Genomic DNA, 20,999 nt, shown 5'->3' on the forward strand with positions numbered 1-20,999 from the left:
GGCACCGAGAACGGAGCTGGCGCTGCGCCCAGGAGGCCTCACTCAGAGAGCCAGCCAGGCCCCTGACCCTCCTCCAGGCTATGAAAGTAGCCTCTGTCTGCAGGAAACGTCTCCAGCGTTCTGGAATGGTTTTTATTTTTCCGGCAGATGGTAGACCCACAGGAAGCCAGGAGGCAGATCTGTTAAAAGCCCACCCAGGCTATGGACCCCAGAGACCTGGGTTGGACCCCTCCTCCACTAGTTAATTGCAACGCATGTGAGTTCTGGGAAATCGCCTCCCTCTCCCGTCTGTAAGATGGCGATACCCCTGGGGGCTGGCGTGAGGACGGAGGAGCTTGTGTTTGCCTACGTGCCCCTTCAGCCCCCTCCTCGAGGGCCCCTCCTCAGGGGCCTCCCTGACCCCTGTCTGTAGCTGTCCCCTCTTCAGCCACATCGTCCCATCACAGGACACCCTGCTTATTTCCTTCAGGGCCCCTTTTGGGCTCTGGGATGCTTGGTGAACCCTTTGCTTTGCTTGCTTCTCGTCAATCCCCCGACCACCCTGTATGCCCCGAGGGTGCGGGGTGCCCCTGTCTTGTTCTCTGCTGTCTCCCCAGTGCCTGGAGCATAGCAGGGCCCCCGTGGACACCTGCCATCTTCCCTTCCCCACCCCTCGCTTGCTCTGCTCCAGTCACACTGGTGATCCAGAATCGAATGAAATGGAGTTGTCGAATGGAATGTTTTCGTCCTGATTTTTCGGCTAAAGACACACAGAGTAGGGTCAGAAGTGGAAAGTGTCTTGTAGGGTGTGGCTGGGGCAGGACCCTTGGCCCCTCTCCTTTCCCTGTGAGGCCTGACCATGCCGGTCCCGGACACCCCGAGCAGGATGCTGCAAGGCTCTCGGTTCCCAGGGGGGAGATTCTTGTCTGGACCGACTGAGATAGACACATTAACTCAGACATTTTGCTATTAAAAAATATATATATTTTGCCTCTAGGGCTTTCTGATTAGCTCTGATCATCGTTCCAACGTTTAATGGGAACGTTCATTCAAGCAGAACTCATGGGGCTTTCTGGCTGACCCAGCTCGCTGTCTGTTGCCTCTCACCTAAGGTGCATGCTGGGCGCCAGTGACGCTCACATCACAGACCAGAGTGAGGACTGAGTGATGGAGGGTGGCCAGGGCTTAGCAGACATGAGCAGCCTTTCTTCTCTCTTGGCCTCCTTCCCCTCCCCAAATGCCCTTGGGGTCATCATTCGAAGCAAACTCTGTGCTAGCTGCTGGACATCATGCTGAATGGACACGACCCGTGCCCTCACGTTGCTGCCGGTCCAGGGCAGGGAGGCAGCCTTGCAAGCAGACACCTGCAGCGTTGCAGGGTGTCGGGGACATATGTCCCAGGGCCGAGTGTGTGCTCTGTCCCTTGCTCTTCTCTCTCTCTCTTTTTTAAATCTTTTGGCTGCACTGCGTGGCATGTGGGATCTTAGTTCCCCAACCAGGGATTGAACCCGGGTCCCCTGCATTGGAAGCACGGAGTCTTAGCTACTGGACCGCCAGGGACATCCCCTGCTCTTCTCTCAATGGAAGGACAGGGACTGCACGGCTCTGAAGGGCTCATGCGTCGCTCTTGACGCAGTGATACTTCACTTACCAGAAGTGTGCCTTTCTGGTAACTTTAATGATCCAGAACGTAGAGGAGATCCAGGAAGTGAGCACAAAGGATTTCCAAGCAGCCAAACAGATGGCAGAATCCATGCCCCTTACTTATCAGAACTGAAGACTCTCGGACTTTGTTTATTTTGTGCAGAGTTCTAAGAAACGCAGGTCCTTCGTTTCGTAGCTCAGTGAAGTGTAGAGGAAGCAAATTAAGATTTAAGGGAGGCAGTCAAGATCCTAGATACATGTTGGCCCATTGGCAATCACGGGATGAGAAAACGTAGAAAGATCATTCAGAGTAGATACAGGAACCGAGACGGTACTACACCTCCTGATGATAGTTGGTCTGGAGCCGCTACTCAGCCTGAGGGCATCACTGCAATGAGAGTGATATGAAAAACGATCAGAAATTCATTCATTCATCCATCCATCCATTCATTCATTCCACAAGCACTTCCAGACTCCAGTCATGTGCCAGCCGTGATGCTGGGCTCTGCGGATGTGAAGGTCAACCTTTTGTGATTGCAGAACATCAGCAAAAGTTTCAGTGCAGGAAGTGGCAGTGACACCCACGACTGCTGCTTCCTGAGTGACTGCTCCGGCACCCCACCAAAGTACTCCACACACCTTATCTCCTTCAGACCTTATGCTGCCCTGGGAAACATGTATTATTTAATCCACATTTTGGAGAGGAGGAGACTGAGGCTCAGAGATGTAGGTGGCTTGGCCCCTGTCCCACTGTAATAAATGGTCACGTCAGGATTGGAACCCAGGTCTTCTCAACTCCAAGCCCATTTGTTTCTCCCACTCTGTCCCTTGGAACCAAGTGTCCGCCGGCATCTCCCAAGATTATGCTGTGCATTTATTTGGTAGCTGGTATTCAAGACAATTTCAGGTGATACACACACGAATTTTCAAAATATTTAATAATTATGTATTTATTTCCACAAATATTAGAAAATAAATATGGCTGGCACACCAAATCTGCAGTATAATGCTTCTGTATAAATACATTTTACCGGTAAAAACATGAGTCAATTGAAAGAAAACATTAAGTAAATAACAGCCCAGGTGATACATGGGTATGGCAAAAATCATGGAGATTGTGTGTGCTGATGGTAGTTGGGAAAAACAGGTATCCTGGATTTAAGAAAGCAAGGAGGAACAGAATCGAGGTTGGATGTAATGCACATAAATGCACAAAGCAGGAGAAATATGGGTGCCTAGAACTGGTAGCTTCAGCTAGGTTGGAACATATTAAAATGGGAAAAGCGTGTTCTCAGTGATGCCAAGTGATGACAGAGTGTCCCCACCAGGTCCCAAGACTCATGCCCCGTATCTGCTTTCAGGGACCTCTGCCCTCCGGACCTGTGAGCAACCCCTGCAGTGCGAGATCGCCCACCAGCTGGGACACGACCCCGTGCGCTATGACCTCACGGGCTGGCTCCACAGGGCCAAGCCTAATCTTTCGGCCCTGGACGCCCCCCAGGTCCTGCAGCAGTCGAAGAGGTGAGCCTGGCCAGGGCTGGGGACGGGCCGGGGCATTCGAGGTGCTGGGGCTGTGAAGTCACAGCAACCCAGTGATGGAGAGCAGTACAGGAACCCCTCCCTAATGACGCAAAGACCCGTACTCAAGTAGGAGCAGTTCAGTGTCTCCCAGGGCCAGCCTGAGTCCAGCTGAGGAGAAAAGCCGGCCTTCTGGGGAAGTGGAACAAAAGCTAAGAAGCTGTGACTTCTTATTTTGGCTTCTGGCCTTTCATTAAGTATCTGGGAGATGATGTGACTGGAAGGACTTTTATGGACATTTTCAAACTAGGGGGTCGTAAAACCAAAGTGATAATGTTTTGTAGCATTAAAAAAAGCTCACTGCATTTCTTGACTGCTCTGCTCAGAAGTGCTAGCAGAGGGCTGCTTTGACTTCAAACAGCTATTGGGAAATGCTTGTGTGTGTGTGTGTGTGTGTGTGTGTGTGTGTGTGTGTGTATGTGCGTGAGTGAAGCTGAGACCACAACGTTTACTAACCACCTGCTATGCACCTGGTATCAGGGTGAATGCTTTATAAGCATCTTTTAAATTCTTACAACAACTGTATCTCTAGGCCCATTTTATAGATGAGAAAACTGAGGCCCCAGGAGGCCAAGTGGTTCGCCTTTGATCACATAGCAAAAAAAAAAGTGGCAGAGCCGGGGTACAATTTGGGTCTAGGTGGTCAGAGTTGATTGGAAAGCCTGTATCTGGGGGGGCTCAGGGGTGCACAGCTCCTGGAGAGAGATCAAGTCAGGATGGGGCAGAAGGAAGGGTAACGAGCACATGGAGGGCTGTGTGGTGAGCTAGCAGACCTGGGTCAACTCCCAGCCCTGCCCCGTGTCACCTGGGTGACTGTGGGCAGTCCCTTTCCCTCCCCTGGGTTTCTCGCTTCCTCCACCATGACATAAGGGTTTGTTGGGCAAGGCCATGTTGCACAGCTCTGGAGTCAGGCAAATGTACAAATGCTGCTTTTGCCTTTTTCAAACTGTGTGAGCTGGGTCACAGTTTCACAGTCTGAGAAATGGGAATGATGCTGCCAAGCTTACACCTGTGCTGTCAGTCTTTGGTGATGTAACATAACAGATGGCTTATCAAGGAGCCTGGTTCATAGCCGGCCCTCAACACATGTCTGGTGGCCTTGTAAATTTCCCTGCTGCTCTAAAATCCCGTGGCTCAAGCTGAGTGAGGGGTGTAGGGTTAGGGAAGGGCGGGCACACCTTGGTTGATCAGATGGCCTGGTGAGTGGGGGACGTTCTGGGAACAAGGAGCAGTGTGTGCTTGGAGGTGAGAGAGCACGGCAGGTTGGTGGTAAATCCCAGCAGGGTGTCTTGCAGGCTTGAGAGCCAAGCGTTGGTGATTTTGAGAGCAGGCGGTGCTTTTTCTTAGCATGTGGTTCTGCAGCCAAGGTCGCTGATTCACCAGGACTGCTGGTATTGCTTTCTCATTCCTGGGCCCATCTAGTCTCTCAGGTGGGGGCTTCCCAGGAGGTTCTCATGCCCACTCAGCTTTTGCTTTATATATATGGAGTGGAGGGCCAAAGAGGACACGTGACTGCCCAAGGCACAAATTGAATTGGAGACCAGAAGTCAGGTCTCCCAACCCCACAGATGGGGCAGTCCTTGTGCAGCGGTCAGGGCTGCGGGCCCGACCTTCTCTCCCTGTACCAGGGCTTGGTGCCAACATCCTTCGCTCTCAGGGCTGCTGCTTCCAGGGGCTTCATGCCCCCAACTGCTCCCTCCCCAGATTTTTATTTCAACGTGAGTGTATTCAAGCCATTGTTAGTCTGTGCGCTCTGCCATGCATCTAACCACTCTCAGCACCCTTGATGCATCTGGCAAGACTCATTTCCTTAATATTGGACAGTCGGGTAGGCATGGAGGCGGGTGGATAATGGGTCTTGAGGGCTGGGACCGGGGTGGGGCCTGGACTTGCAGGGAGTGATGGAAGGTGCACGCAGGTGTCCACTGGAGGGGATGGGCTGGTGCGACCAGAGAGGCACGGGTCCTCCTCTGGGCCCCCGCTTCCTCCTAGGGCACAGTAGGGTCTGCCTGGTGCTCAGGCTGTCTGTTCGACAACAAGCACGGTAAGCACCTGCTGTGTACTGGGCCTGTTCTCGGGATAACCGAGGTGATTTTGCTCTCTAAGGAAGTGCAGGCGGGGTAGAATTCCTGCAGGTACGTAAGTGTCGGAAACATCCAGTAGAAGGAAAGCTGCTCTGAGGTCAGGGGAGGGAGGGAGGCATGGAGGAAGGGGCTGACATTTGTCACCAAGCAAAGGCTCGTGTGGCAGAAGGGATGATGAACAGTAGGCAGTTAGGGTATGATTCGAGGGGAGGGTTCAGGAGGCAGATTAGCAGGAGGCAAGGGGGGTCCCCTTCGCTCTTCCCTGTGAGCCCCCTGAAGCACCTCTCTCTTTCCCCTTCTACCTGCCAGGGAGGAGCTGAGGGGCCTGTTCCAGGCCCGGGCCAAGCTGTCCCCTGTGTGCCGGGCCGTGGCTGGCCTGGAGGGCACCTCCCAGCAGGCCCAGCAGAGGAGCTGCACGGTGCGGAGGACGTTTGCCAGCAGCTTGGCCGCGGTGAAGAGGAAGGCCCCGTGCTCCCAGATCAAGCTGCAGATGGTGAGTGGGGGCCCTGTCCCCGCGGAGTCATGGCCTCACTGCCCGCCTCCAGGGTGGCTTACCCACCCACGTCATCTCTGAGCTCCCCAGCGAGCCTGAAGGGGCTGGCAACACCCACGTTTCACCAAGGAAGAGACTGAGGCTCAGAGAAGCAAAGAAACTTGGTGGAAAGTGATCCGTCCAAGTCTGAGGCCAAAGCCTCAGCTCCTTGGTTTAGCTTAAGCAGCTTCAGGAAGTTTGCGGGAACCACAATTGCTCTCTTGACCAAGGTGACAAATGTCACAGCCAGACCAGCCCCGCCTGCCTTCCTCACCTCTCACAGGCCTGCATGTTTACCTCTAGGCTCTCCATAGGGGAGGCGGCAGGACCCAGCACTGGGTGTAAAGATGTTACCTGGACACCTTGATCCAAAAACAAGTGGTCAGGCTGAGTCAGGCTGAGCTCCGGAGGGTGGGATGTGGGAAGGATTGGTTTGAAGAAATGACTCGTAGCATATTATACTGGAAAAGCCCGCAGACCAGGTCCTGGGTTCTAGTCTTCCTTTTCGGCTAGTGGTCCACGCGGCCTAAGGCCGCTCGCTTGTCCTCTCCATGTCCCAATTTCTCCATCTGTTATAATAAGAGTTGTTATAAAGGTCCTTTATTTCTCATGAGCACTAATCAGGCCACGGATAGGAGGTCCTTGGTGTAGGACATAGGGGCCCCACAGAGATGCCCAGGCCAGACCACATATACATTTGGGGAATGTTCAAACCCCTGTCTGTCTCACCCTGGCCCTGACCGCGACCCCGTCTCCTCTCTGTCCTAGGATGCATTGATCAGCGTGATCAGACGGTCTCAGTTACACTTCATCCACTGCCTGGTGCCGAGCCCAGTGGTGGAGAGCAGAGGCGGGCAGGGGTCTCTGACTCCACCGCAGCCTGGTAGAGACAAGCCCGGGGCAGGCGGGTCCCTGCCCTTGGACATCCCGGCACTGAGGGTGCAGCTTGCAGGGTCCTACATCCTGGAGGCGCTGCGCCTGCACAGGGCAGGTAAGCGGCGGCCTGGGAGCGAGCACCTTGTCTCTGACTCCTGGGACACGCTCCTGCACCAGTGGCAGCCGAGGGACAGGAGCATTAGCTATGTGCCAGGAGCTTTCCATGCGGCATCCCGTCGAAACTGCCCAGCAACGCTGTGAGGGGGGAGCTATGATTACCCCATTTTACAGATGAAGAAGCTGAGGCTCAGAGAGGAGAAGGGACTTGCTTAGGGCCACACAGCGGGATGCGGCAAAGCCTAGGTTTATGCCGAGGTCTCTTTGAGTCCAAAGCCCATCTTATTTCCTGACTTAGTTGTGAACTCCTGGAAGGCTACAGGTGTGTCTTACTCATCTTCCTTTCAACAACAAACATCTCAGGGGCATCTGCCTTGGAGTAGAGGGTGAAATTTCCACAACGATTAATATTTGGTCTTCAAGACACTCAGCCTGGTTTGGGAGATCTGTGTGGAAACAAGCCTGGTCCGTGATGGGACCAGGGCATGTGTCACATGGGGATGCCCAGAGGAGGAAGCAGGGAGACTGGGAAAACCTCCTGGAGGAGATAACGTCTTAGTTGAGTCTTGGAAGGAAGCAGGTAGCTCACCTCTGGCTGGTGCAGGGAGAGGAAAAGCTTGGCCGAGGGATCACCATATGCAAAGGCAGGGAGGCATGGAGGAGCCTTGGTTTTCAGGGAATCGGGTTCAAAATGAGTGGGGGATTGTGGGAGATGAGGGGCGGATCCACCAGGAGAGACAGCCTGTGAATGCTGTCTTTGGAAGTTTGGCTTTCCTGGGTGCAGCTGAGGAGGTGATGGGGTGATAGGGGAATGAGGGGTTTCGGCCAAAGGAACGAAGTGTCAGGCCTGTATTTGAGAAAGCAGGCGTGCACCAGGGTTCCCCCATTAGCTCATCTTATGAGTTGAGTTTGATCTGAAATTTTCCCATTCTCTTCTGCCTCTGAGACCCCATAGGCCACCCCATGGATTCCCCTCCCTGCCAGAAACAGCTCAGGCGAAGTCAGCGGATGGGGTGGCAGGGCTGGCGGGGAGTCTGGGTGGGCACCCATTTGTTTAATATTTCTGTGGTCACTGACGCCTCAGCTTGTGGTCACTGCCCCCGTGTCCTCCCACCGCGTTAATACGGAACCCTGGGCATGAGGTAGTTGACGGAGAAGCCGGGAGCAGCTGGAAGCAAAGATGAGCCCCTTGCTCCCTTCAGCATCACATTGATTTTCCCACCTGTCCACGCAGCCACAGGCACAGGAAGACAGATACTGTCGCACGGGCAGAGCGAGGTGGTCACAGCCCATGGCTGATCGATGGCGCCCCGCTGGCCGGAGGCGCCCTGGCCCGAGGGTTGGAGTCCCTGCGCTCAGGCGCGGGTCAGCGTCCCCTTCCTCCCTGCGGGTCCGCCCTCTGCGTTCTCAGCGCCGCCCGACTCAGGGAGCTTCCAACTCAGTGAAGGGTTGAAATCTAGTGGTATAACTTCCCAAATTTCTGTCTCCCAGACCTGGTTCATTTCCTCATTGTTTTCTTGTTTTGTTTTGTTTTTTAATTAATTTATTTATTTTTGGCTGCATTGGGTCTTCATTGCTGTGCGCGGGCTTTCTCTAGTTGCAGTGAGCAGGGGCTACTCTTCCTTGCGGTGCGCGGGCTTCTCATTGTGGTGGCTTCTCTTGTTGCGGAGCATGGGCTCTAGGCATGCGGGCTTCAGTAGTTGTGGCTCGCGGGCTCTAGAGCGCAGGCTCAGTAGTTGTGGCTCACAGGCTCTAGAGTGCAGGCTCAGTAGTTGTGGCGCACAGGCTTAGTGGCTCCGCAGCACATGGGATCTTCCCGGACCAGGGCTCAAATCCATGTCCCCTGCATTGGCAGGTGGATTCTTAACCACTGCGCCACCAGGGAAGTCCTCCTCATTGTTTTCTGCTCTGAGTCACTTCTGTCTCATACCATACAAGAAATACTTACAAGCATACAAAGATCCATACACATGTATCACATATTTATCGTTTGGAATCTGTGCACATGTAACGTATACACGAGCAGACGTTGTTTTATTGTGCTTCGCTTTATTGCGCTTCACAGAGAGAGCACTTTTTTACAAATCGAAGGTTTGTGGTAACCGTCTGTCAAGCCAGTCTGTTGTCACCGCTTTTTCCTACAGCATTTGCTCACTTTGTGTCTTTGTGTCACATTTTGTTAATTCTTGCAATGTTTCCAACCCACCACCAGCAAAAATTTACAACTCGCTGAGGGCTGAGATGACGGTTAGTATTTTTTAGTAATAAAGTATTTTAAAAAAATTTTTAATTTATTTTTATAAAAACACAGAATTATAAATAGTGTATCAATTTACTTATTCAATTAATACCCTTTAGTAAAAATAAAGTGATTATAAAATTCAACAGGAAAATACTAGTAATAAAGTATTTTTTAATTAAAGTATGTACATTGTTTTTTAGATGTAATGGTATTGCATGCTTAATAGAATATAGTATAGTCTAGGGACTTCCCTGGTGGTGCAGTGGGTAAGACTCTGCGCTCCCAGTGCCGGGGGCCCAGGTGTGATCCCTGGTCAGGGAACTAGATCCCGTGCGCATGCCGCAACTAAGAGTTCGCATGCTGCAACAAAGATCCCGCGTGCCGCAACTAAGACCCGGCGCAGCCAAAATAAATAAAGAAATAAATATTTTTAAAAGGATGAGTTTAACATTGAAAAAAAAAGAATATAGTGTAGTCTAAAGATAATTTTTATACGCACTGGGAAACCAAAAAGTTTTGGGGGTGCTTTATTGTGATGTTTGATTTGTTGCAGTGGTCTGGAACTGAACCTGCAACATGTCAGGTGTGCCTGAATACATATACACATGCACACATGATCCACACATACATATGCTGTTTCTCAGGTACCTACGATGTGCTGGGCGCTGCGGTTACACATACTAACTGATGTTGTTCTCACAAAGCCCTTAGCACAATGCCTGGAGGAGAGTAAATGCTCAGCAGACCTTACATATGGGGCAGACTGGTGGACACAGCTCAGACTCTGGAGCCAGTTGGCCTGGGCTTGACTGTGGCTGACACTGGCAGGTCCCTAGGTCGTGCCTGCCTTCTATCTCCTGTGATAGCTCAGGTCTCAGAGAGCTGTCGAGTGGGTTGATAAATTAATAAGGGAATAACAGAAAAGTGCCTGGACCTGGGAGAGTGCTCAAAACACATTGGCCTCCTTTATTGGGTTGGCCGGAAAGTTCATTCGGGGTGGCACAGCAGAACCCAAACAAACTTTTTGGCCAACCCAATACTACAATCATCATTGGATTTAATCCTCATCGTGACTGTGTGACAGGAGATCTTATTACTCTCATCTGACAAGTGAAGAACTTGAACCTCAAAGAAATAGGGTCATTTGTCGTTGGTCAGAGGGCTAATCAGGGCAGATGTGAGATACGAACCCAAGTAAGTCTGACTCAAAAGGACAGGCCTGTAACCTCCCAGCCCCCAGGTCTCTGTGCGGTCAGCATCCTTCCAACCTGGCCTGAAACCCTCCTCTTCCCCCAGGAAGGCTTCATGGATTTGCCACATGTACCCACCATGACTCTTACTCATGGTTTATGCATTTGGCTTATTGTAAAGTAAAGTCTCAAAATGGAGTGAGATTTCGCCAGACCTTCTCCCATCCAGCCACTTGAGGGGTCTTTTTAAGGCAGCTGAGGCTCTACCACGCCCCTTGTATCCAGAATGAAGTTCAAGCCTCGAGGTCTGGAATTTGATTTCAAGTTCTTTGGGGACCCAGTCCCTGCTTGTCTTTGACCTCATTGTTGGTTACTCTCCACTGGGTTCGTTATCATCGCTGTCTGGGTTTGGATCCCATCTGGGAGAGTTAGGGTTGACTTCACTTTGGGCTACGTGGCTTGAACTCTCGGGGCCTCAATTTCCAATCTATATAATGGGTGTAATAATACAGTCCCCAGAGTGTCTGTAACACAAGGAAGTTGTGATCCTAGTGTCTTGCACACATAAAAGCTCAGTAACTGCTTTTGCTGTGACTGTGGGACAAACCTTGTGTTTTCCTGCTGTGGCTCTGTCTGCCTGGACTTCCTTCCACACCAGATCCGCTGGCACACTCTCACGGCCCCTTCAAAGGCCAGCCCGAGCGTCTCCTTCTCTCAGTCGCTTTTCAGATGCCACTTCCCAGTTTCCACACAGAAGGGTGCAGCTGTGTCCATCCTACGTGTTAGATTTAACATGTAGACACCGTCTGATGCAGCATTTCCCACGTGCAGTCTGTGGGGCGGTAAAAAGTATTAAACCAAAAAAAATTTTTTTTCCATGGTCCAAGTTTGGAGAACTCTGGGTTAAGGAAAGCTAATAAGGGCATCTTCCCTGCAGAGGTTCTAGAGCCTTTGACGTCAGTGCTCACACAGATTGTGACCTTCTAAGAAGCAGATGAGGGGGCAGCTTTTTCAAACTTTCATTGGAGCCTTTTATAGGGTCCTTGTTCTAGGGAATGCAGTTGGGAAATGCTGATTGAACCCAATTTCTTAAATGAGCAAATGGGGAAACTGAGGCCCCAAGACGTGAGGGCACACAATGAGTAGCAAGGCTGGGAGCAGACCCCTGGACCCCTGGGCTGGGCTTCTCATTTGGATTCTTTGTTCTTCTGCTCCCCCCACCCCAGGCTACGCTGACCACATGGGGCTCACTCAGTTCCGCCGAAGATTTCAGGTGCTGGACCCTCTGCTCATGAAGAAGCTCATGTCGGCCCCCGAGAGAGTGGATGAGAAGACGGTATGTGGAGCCAGGTGATGGGGAGGTGGAGGCCCCATTGCTTCTGCTCCATAGGGGATGGCCCTGGGGGCAGCTGGGGCAGCTGGGATCCGAGAGCTGGGCCTTGGGGGCTAAGATGACGGTGGCGTGAGGTTTGACTCAGACCCCTGCTCCAGACTTCGCCCCCTGCCATGTCACTTAGGACACCGCCTATCCCAGAATGGTCCTTCTGAAACCCTGTGTGAGGAAGTGCAGGGAAAGAATTAGAGCCACGAAAAGAGCAAGTCCCAGCCAGGAGGGCTCCTAGCAAGATGAAAAGTCATCATTCCCACCCATAGGAGTGTTCCACGTGGCACCAGCACCCTGAGATATAGTCTATGAAAAGAGGGCTCTGTGGTCCCAAACACTCCCCCTCAGGGCCTTTGCACTAACTGTCCCCTCTGCCTGGAGCACTTTTCTCCCCAGTCCTTGCCTGGCCAGTGTCATTGTCATCTTGCTATTCAGATCTTGGCTCAGATGCTATTCTCCATCACATTATCTTATTTTAATAGTTGCATAGCACTTATCCTTATCTGAAATTATACACAGATTGCTTGTGTGTTCTCTAGCTCACAGCAAGTGCTCGATAAATTTCCCGTTGGATGAATGAATGAAAATATGTACCTAACCTTGTTATTTCTGCCCCTGGGTATCTCCTTTCTCCATCTCTACTGTAAACTTCTGGAGCCGGAAGTCTTCACCCCTAGTGCCAAAGCCTCGGTAAATGTTTCTATTGAGAATGGCCACCGGCTAATCAATGATGATAGAGCTCTTCAGAATTTGCAAAGCCCTAGTGCATCCTCACAACAGCCCTGCAAAACAAGAGCTATTACATCTCTTTTATAAATGAGGAGACGTAGGCTCATGGAGATGAATGATTCCCTTGAGGCCACACAGCCGAGCATTCATGGGTTTTGTCCTTGAACCCAAATTTCTTGATTCCAGGGAGTGCCTTTGAGAAAGCCTGAGCTCCAGAGTCAAACAGACTTGCAGTTGACTCCCAGCTGGGGCTGTGTGAACGTAAACGAGTGAATCCATCTTTCTGCCTCAGTTTCCTCATCTGTAAAATGGGAACAACAATAATACCAACTCCAGTGGGGCGTTTGGAGGATTATATGTAATAGTATAATTGATGTGCTTGACGCAGGGCCCGGCATATAATAAGGGCTCATTATATATGAACTACTGTCAGCAGCATCAGCACCACCATCATCATCTTTCAAGGCCAGAGTGATGGCAGCCAAGGCACACAGACTGGATATTCACAACCATGTTGAAACTCCCACTCCAAGTGAGTGTGTCCGTGCGTGCCCGAGCTCACTGAGTCGTGAGGCAAGAAGAGTGAAAAGAGTCACGATTCTTAAGTCCTCTCTCGGCTCTTTTCTGCGGCAGGGGCCAGGGCGCAGGCCACCTCCTGCAGACAAGGCGGCATTTCTCTGTGGCCCTCCTGAGTCACCGTGGGGAGGGGACCTCAGACGCAAGCTGGTGTGGAGCAGGGCTATCCCCTCCAACCCGTCTTGGAAACCACGAAACTCTGCCTGGCTTGGTGCCACCGGCCACTCTGTACCAAGCTTCATTGGGGTTCTTTATCCTAGGTCCCCCCCCAGTCTTAATCTCCGTTCAGAGCATCTGGAATGGAACCATTGAAAGGGGCTTGGGCTCCTCTGCAGTTGAAAACAGCACAGAAGTGGGGCGTGGGGGAGCTTTCTGCGGGGGCAGTGGGGGTAGCATATGGAAGCATTTCTATTCTGGACGACTCAGCAGTTCTCTCTTGTAGCCAAACCGAAACCACCTCCATACCCTCTCTGGAGGCCTCGGAAAGTGGAAAATTACAAGTGGAATGGACTTGGGAGTTTTTGCTGCTGCTTATTCTCTTTTTATTTGCTCACAAATTTCATTTGCTGCAGCATAGGATTTTGGTAGCAACAAAAGGAAACGCCATCCTGCCTCTTATGAAAAAGCTGATAAATATTCATTTGCCAGGCAACATGATATGCCATGAATTATACATGAACACGTGCTCGGGTGGGCAAACTGTGAGCCTCTGTGTGCAAAGCATTTAAGACCTCAGGATTTAATAAGACAAGTTTGACAGCTAGAAAAGGTCAATATTATCATTAGACACTAGACAGCAGCAGAGGGATTTCATTGTCAGGGTGTGAAATGGGCCTTGGTGCGTCCCTTGTGTGCCCAGCATGCACGTGGTGCTTAAACAAGGCGCTTTCCCAGTGAAGTACTCTCATTTGGAGGGTCCCTGATGGATATTTTGTGCTACCGAAACAAAAATAGTGTGTGCCTTTTACCACAGATGCACAAACCCTCATCACAAAATACCAGGCGTAATGTGAAAAGGTTACAGCCCTCAGTAGATAAAGCCTCCCTGCTCTGGGAATTATCCCCATTTTACAGCAGAGGCAACTGAGGCTGTCACCCCCAAGCCGGGCAGTGGGGCAGTGGTAGAGCTGGGATTTGAACTCAGGCTCTCAAATTGCTCATATAGGGCTCTTTACTATTTATTGTGGTAAAATACACATAACATAAAATTTACCATCTTAACCATTTTCAAGCATACTTAACCATTTTTAAGCATAGTGACCTTAAGTACATTCGTATTGTTGTGAAGCCACCACTGCCATCCATCCATCCATGGATCCATCCATCCATCCATCTCCAGAACTCTTCGTTTTCCAAAACTGAGACTGTCTTCATTAAACACGAACTCCCCATCCCCCGCCCCCCAGCCAGCCCTTAGCAACCACCATTCTGCTTTCTGTCTCTATGAATTTGATTGCTCTAGGGACCTCATATAAGTGGAATCATCTAGTATTTGTCCTTTTGTAACTGGCTTACTGCACGCAGTATGATGTCCTCAAGGTTCACCCATGTTGTAGCACATGTTGCAGCACATTCTTAAAAGAAGAATTTCCTTCTTTGAAGGCTGAATACTGTTCCATTGTGTTTATGTAGTACAGCATTTTGTTTATCCATCCTCTGTCAGTGGACACTTGGACTGCTTCCACCTTTTGGCTATTCTGAGTGACCCTGCTATGAACACAGTGTACAAATATCTCTTTGAGACCCTGTTTTTGATTCTTTTGGGTATATACCCAAAGTGGAATTGCTGGATCATATGGTAATCCTATGTTTAATTTTTTGAGGAACTTCCAAACTGTTTTCCGTAATGGCTGCATTATTTTATATTCCCCCCAACGAGGGTTCCAGTTTCTCCACATCTTTGCCAATGTTTGTTATTTTCTGGGTTTTCTGTTTGTTTGTTTGTTTTGCAGTAGTTATCCTAATGGGTGTGACGTGGTATCTCATTGTGGTTTTGATTTGCAGTCCTCTGATGGTCAGGGCTGGTGAGCATCTTTTCACGTTCATAAAGGACTTCCGAATGGGAGCCTTTTGAAGACAGAGTATTCCGTGAAGTTTTGTATCGAATGTGCCATCCGTGATGTTAATTTAAAATAATTATTATTGATCCCGTCCAACTGTAACCAAGTGCCTGCTTTGCACCAGGCCCTGTGCTAGCTGCCAGAGAGACAGGAATGAACAGAACACAGCTTCGTGGGGAAGAAAGATGAAAATGAGTAATTTCCAGACAGAGGGATAGTTCTGGGATGCCCCAGGAAACACATCTAAAACTTCTGATTTTTGCAGCAGGGGTGAGGGTGGGACATTCAGGGAAGACACCTCAGAGCAGATGATGATTGAGTTGAGCTTTCTGGGACAATTTCGAGGAATCAAGTAAGAGAAAGAGTACAGGGCAAGCCACATTGGGAACAGCATGTACAGAGATCCAGAGTCGCGAGGTTACATGGCTAATCTAGTGTGGCTGGAGCATAAATGCTGCCAAGTGTCAAGAAAAGTGTCTGAGGTTGTTGGCAGGGGCCAGACCACAGTCATTGTTAGCAGGGATAGAGTCTGGGCTTTATCAGGTGGTCATTGATGGCTAACCAAAAGGTTATCAGCAGGAGCATGGCTTTGAAGACCAGATCATTATTATTTGAACTGGCTTAAGCAAAATTATGAAGGAAGTCAAGTCCGCTCTGCCCATTCCATAGCCCTCTGTAGGGAGCAGTGCTTTCACGCCGACTTCCAGCCGTTGAGGATGCCCGTCTCTTCTAGACACCCAGGCAACTGCTCCAGTCTCCAAAATGACCCTGTTTCCCCTCTGTAACCATTGTGGGTCCGATTCCTCTCTCCCAGGTTATCCCATCTGGTTAAGATTATGCCTTAACCCACACTGAAGCCCTCCCAGAGTGACCTCAGGCAGGTTCCTGGAAGAGCTCATTCGGTTCACCTTGGCTCTGTCCCAGATTCTGGTCCCTTCAGTCTCTCTGCTGCTGAGGCAGGAATCACTCAGTCTCCCTGATCCATGATAGGAAAGCCCTGGGCCCACCCTCTTCCCCTGAGTCTACAGTGATGCTTGATTTTAGCCAACCAAATCTGTGCCCCTGGGGACTTGATCTGAACACACCTAAGGCATGCCAGTCTGTCTTCTCAAAGGCAGCCACTCTTGTTCTGTCTTAGACCCTGGTAGACACTCCCGATTTCCTCTGAATTTGTCTCAGAGTCCTTTTCTGCTGGGGAGAGGCCCCTGTGAGCCCATGACTGGGGCGGAGGGGTGGGGGGAGGGAGAGAGGGAGCTGTACGCTCTCACGATGCTAAACGATTTTTACAGGGCCTTCCATAGCCTTAGCCCTCTGGAATTTATTCGTCATCCTTTTCTTTCTCACCTTGCCGTCCTCCTCCAGTTGGGGTCTACTGTTTTAATAATTCTACATGTTTTCCATTCTGTGTTAACCAACCCAATTATATAAATATGTGTGTGTTATTTATATGTTCGTCCATATAGTTTATGCTTTGTGCCAGACATTCTGTTTACAGTCTTGAGCCTATAGAGTTAAAGAACAGAGATATAGTCCCCACCCTTATGGAATGATTTGATCAGTGTGTAAGTGAGAGTTTTCAGTGGTTAAAAGCATGTGGTTTAGTCAGACAGACTTGGGTTCAAATCCTGGTATCTGCCATCTCTCTTTCCATTCATCTGTGCCCCATGATGCTTGATAGCTGTATGACCAGGGACAACACGTGATAGGGCATAACAAAGTGCCTGGCACATAGTAGGTGCCCAAACACATGGCAGCCATTGGGTCATGGTGTGGGTTTCCTGCAGAAGGTGCTGTACTGACAGCAGCCAAATGGTTTACTAGGAGAGCATCTATCTCCACAGACATGGGTTCCCTGCATCACACTACCTGCTGAGGATTGAGTTGGGGAAGCTCTTCCCAGCCATGGCTCTTTGTGGTTCCTGGAGTCTTCCGCTGCTTGTCTGGCATGTTCAGCTTAACGTGAGATGTCAGACTGTGTGCTTTTTATTGAACATTGGAGAGAAAGCTCTGTGCAAAATTCTAGGACACAAAAGGATTCTGCAAGTGGCGGCATGAATAGGGTTTCTCCCAGGTACATTGAAGGACTCATAATTTGAGCCTAGAATGGTGAAGGTGAAGGGTGTGTCATCACTCTGCAGTGCCAAAGAGGGGCTTATAACCTCAGAGCCTCCACCAGTTATTAGTACTTATTGAAACTTAGCATGTGCCAGGCATGATATTAAGTACATTATGTGCATTGTAAGAGCTGCTTGGAAGTCTTTAAGTCCAGCATCCAAGCCCACAGAGGGTTTCTGTTGACTGCTTTTTGTTTGTTTGTTTTCTTGAGTATAGGTCACACTTTCCAGTTTCTTTGCGTGTCTTGTAATTTTTTGTTGAAAGCTGGCCATTTTCAATAATATAAAACTGCATCTCTAAATTCTGCTCTTTTCCCAGTTACTTGGTAACTTATCTGAACTAGGGTTGTGGAGTCTGGCTCCCCCATGTTGTGAGACTGCTGCCATCTCTTTTCAGTTTGTTTCACTCTTGTTTTTATTATAAATTGTGGTTTCTCAAGAGTTGCCCCTGTGTCCGCACAGCTTAGTGGTCAGGAGAGGTTGTGGTCAAACATTTTGAATCTGTGAAGCTTTTATCTAATTCTTATGGTACTCTGTGTGGGTTGGAAAATGTATTCGACATTCAGGCGTTTGCAGTGTGCCACAGATATTACTTTCTATGTGGCTCTTTCACATGTTTTCTGCCTGTGCACGTGGCCTTATATTTAAGTAGGGCTATTTAGATGCCTAAGGCTCTCTCAGTCCCTCCCGTGCATGTGTGTAGCTTTCCAGATTGCCAGGAATATATGGGAGGTTCTCAAGGCTCACTATGACTGTCCCATTCCCTATATCTCCTTGTTATAGGGACCTGGCTAGTCACTGGCCCATTGCTTGCCCCTGTCAGGATAACAGGCTAGCTGTGCCATTGACCTTCTGCATTTGTTTGCTGCCAAGAGCACTACTGTTTCTGACAATGTTCCTGGGTGTGGGATGTCCCCTCACTTTGCTCCTTGTAAGTGAACTCCTTCTGGCAGCAAAGTGGATGGTTTTCACAGCTTGCCTCGCCCTGGTAGGACCACTGCAGTGACAGAGCTTAGTGGGGAGTGGAAGGGTCTTGGTCATGACTGCCATAAACTCCCACGGTTCTTAAAGGCCCAGTAGTTTCTCTTGAATAAATGTTTCTCAATTTGCTGTATCCCCTTGCTCAATTTCCAGAGTATCAAAGTTGTTGTTTTTGAAAACTGTATCCATTTCGATCATTGTTTTGGGGGGGAGAGGATTTATCAAGCTCCTTGTATGGCATTCTGGAAGTCTCACTCCTACACACTACTTTCGTGGTCTCATTAAACCGCCACCACATCCTTGTAGCATAGGCATGACTACTCCTATTCTAGAATAGGGCACCAAGAGGACCAGAGAGGAGGGGCGGCGTGCTCAGGGTCACACAGCTAGCGAAAGATGGAGCTGTACTGGATTGCAGCATCCGAGGGCAGAGAACAAACTGAGTTCTCTGATTCCCTGGGGTTGTGTCCCCCTCCATTACTTCTTAGCATGTGATGTTTGACAAGTCCTTTCATTGCACTCGACCTCACTTTCTTTCTCTATAAAATGGGCATAAAACTTCCTAAGATAGTCACAGAGGTTTGAAAATTAGATGAGTTATGGGTAAAACACTTAGAGCAGTGCTCAGACCCCAAAACACAAGGGAAAACTCTTTTTTTGGAAGCAAAATGGCCAACATTTTACTCAGCCTTCCATGCCGAGAGGTTTTACCTCAACTGTCGGGACAATTCAGATGGATTAGCTGATTCCATAAAGATGCGGAACAAGGAAGAAATTTCTTACAGCCACCTGGATTCTTGCTCTGTCATCCACCAGCTGGCTGTTGACAGTGATCATATTAGGTAGAAACAAATGAAATCACTGGTATTTCACCTAAGCAAGTGACAATTTCATGTGGTTCGATCTAAGAGTACTATTAATGTTGATAATGAGAGCAACTGAGTACAAAGTCACTGACAAAGTCATTTTCATGTACATATTCTCAGTTAATTGTCCCGGCCCCTGTACAGTCTAGGCAGGGAATGTTAGCATTATTTTGCAGGTGAGGAAAATGAGGGTCAGAAGCACAGTTCAGTGCCCGCAGCCACCTGTTCACTCTGTCACTTGGACCTCAGCGCCCTTATCTGTACAATGAGGTCAACAGGACAGAATATCTCTGTGAGGCCTAATGTGCTTGGCTACACAGACATCTAAAGGGCTCTAAGAAAGCAGGGAGACGGAGAAGAATCCTTGGATCTTGTGGGGCCGGGTGTGTGTTTTGGCCGTGTTTGGGGTACACCTGAGCAATGGAAGCTTAGTCCGCATTCTGCAGCACCTCTGCCATTTTATCCAAGAGGGAGGCCGCTAGGACCAGCTCTGGGACATCAGGACAGGCTCAGAATGTTTCCTGAGTGCCTACTGTATGCAGCTATTTTGTGAAGCCCTCCACAGGCACAGCCACAGAGTCTTGCATAATAGGTGCCGTTACTTCCCCCCACTTTTCTGAAGAGCAGCCTGCAGCTCAGAGTAGAATGCTTGTCCAGGGTCACACGGTTCGTGAGTGGTTAAACGAGAACCTCAGTCCAGGCGGATCTGACTCCACATCCTGATTTTTTCCTCCCACACGTGGACTCTGGGCGTTAACTCCAAAGTAGGTTAGAAAATTGTCACCAGCTGTAGGCTTCGTTTCTTTTCCATCCGTCCATCTTGTTTTCAGCCAGTGTTTATTTTGTTTTCTTCTCGTGCAGAGAGAAAAAAAATGTTGTAGTCTGGATATGTTGGTTTTATGCATTCTGCGGCCTATAGCTCCCTTGGAACATTTTTGGCTAAAATGTAATAAGTGAAACCACTGAATTTTTGGAGGGGGCGCTATGGAATGTTCCTCTCAGAGGCCAGAGGAGGAAAGTTCCTCCCAGATTACAGCCTCAGAGTAGACTTTTAATAAGCATTTTTTTTTTTTTTTTGTATCTTAGGAAGTTTTCTGTGATGCCGATGACCCATGGAATTGAAACTCATCTCCCAGATCACTCTGTCTCATAATACCTTTTGCTTCTTTGAGTGTCGCAATTACTTTTCTGATAGCTTATTCTGAAGATAGACTTTGTGATTTCCGGTGAATGGAAGGCCCGTGAGGGGCAGTGTGAGGGTGGAGCGGGAGGGGAATGGCAGTCAGCAGGGAGCCAGGACCGACCTGCGTTCATCTGAGGGTACGGATCTCTGGCAGGCTTGTTTCAGAGCCTCCGGGCCTATACGACAAGAGGAAAATTCCATTAGATGGCTGGTGGTTTGGCTAAGGCTGCATCCAGGGATCTCTGAGTGAATTTGTTTCTCCTGGAGGGGGTGGCCTTTCTCCACACTCCCCCCCAACCCTACCCCGTTTCTACCCTCCCTGGGTCTCTCTTGCTGGGCGTTCCCTCATTCAGTCGTCATATTTATTGAGCTCCTACCGTATGCGTAGAACAGTACCAGGTGCAGTGGAGGAAACAGGTGAATTAAACACAGGCTCTCGCTCCCTAACCTAGGTCAGGAACACAGGGTTAAAGGCCACGCCATTTATTCACATACTTGGGAGAGTGAGGCCGTCTCCAGCACGTGTGATGAGAAGGACAGGGTGCTGGGGAGGCTGTCACGGGGGACACAGCAGGTAAATTCCCCAGTAGCCTAGGGCCCTCTGCAGCTGTCTGGGGCCTGGGAAGCAGTCGAGACATAGGTGTTGCATTGTGGCCCGACACACCTTGATTCGAGTCTGGTTCGGCCCATGTGTAACTTATAACCTTGGGGAAATGCTTTCATTCCGTTTTTTTAAAATGGTGGTAAAACATAGGTAACATAAAATTTACCATTTTAGCCATTTTTAAGTGTGCAGTTCAGTGGTATTAAGTATATTCACACTGCTGTGCAGCCATCACCACCATCCATCTCCAGAATTCCTTC

General features: G+C 49.7%; 1 protein-coding gene across 4 annotated transcripts in view; it reads left to right on the forward strand.

Annotated features, from left to right (window-relative positions):
* Window positions 1-20,999, forward strand: part of MYO18B (myosin XVIIIB) — a 236,605-nt gene that overhangs the window by 78,395 nt on the left and 137,211 nt on the right. For all 4 annotated transcript variants that reach the window (XM_057525933.1, XM_057525934.1, XM_057525931.1 and 1 more), the window contains 4 exons: window positions 2,985-3,144; window positions 5,595-5,778; window positions 6,586-6,808; window positions 11,469-11,578. In XM_057525933.1, coding sequence (XP_057381916.1) covers window positions 2,985-3,144; window positions 5,595-5,778; window positions 6,586-6,808; window positions 11,469-11,578 — 677 coding nt within the window. The remainder of the gene's footprint in view (window positions 1-2,984; window positions 3,145-5,594; window positions 5,779-6,585; window positions 6,809-11,468; window positions 11,579-20,999) is intronic.

This window comes from Balaenoptera acutorostrata, chromosome 13 (assembly GCF_949987535.1).
Source record: "Balaenoptera acutorostrata chromosome 13, mBalAcu1.1, whole genome shotgun sequence".
Taxonomy (NCBI): domain Eukaryota; kingdom Metazoa; phylum Chordata; class Mammalia; order Artiodactyla; family Balaenopteridae; genus Balaenoptera; species Balaenoptera acutorostrata.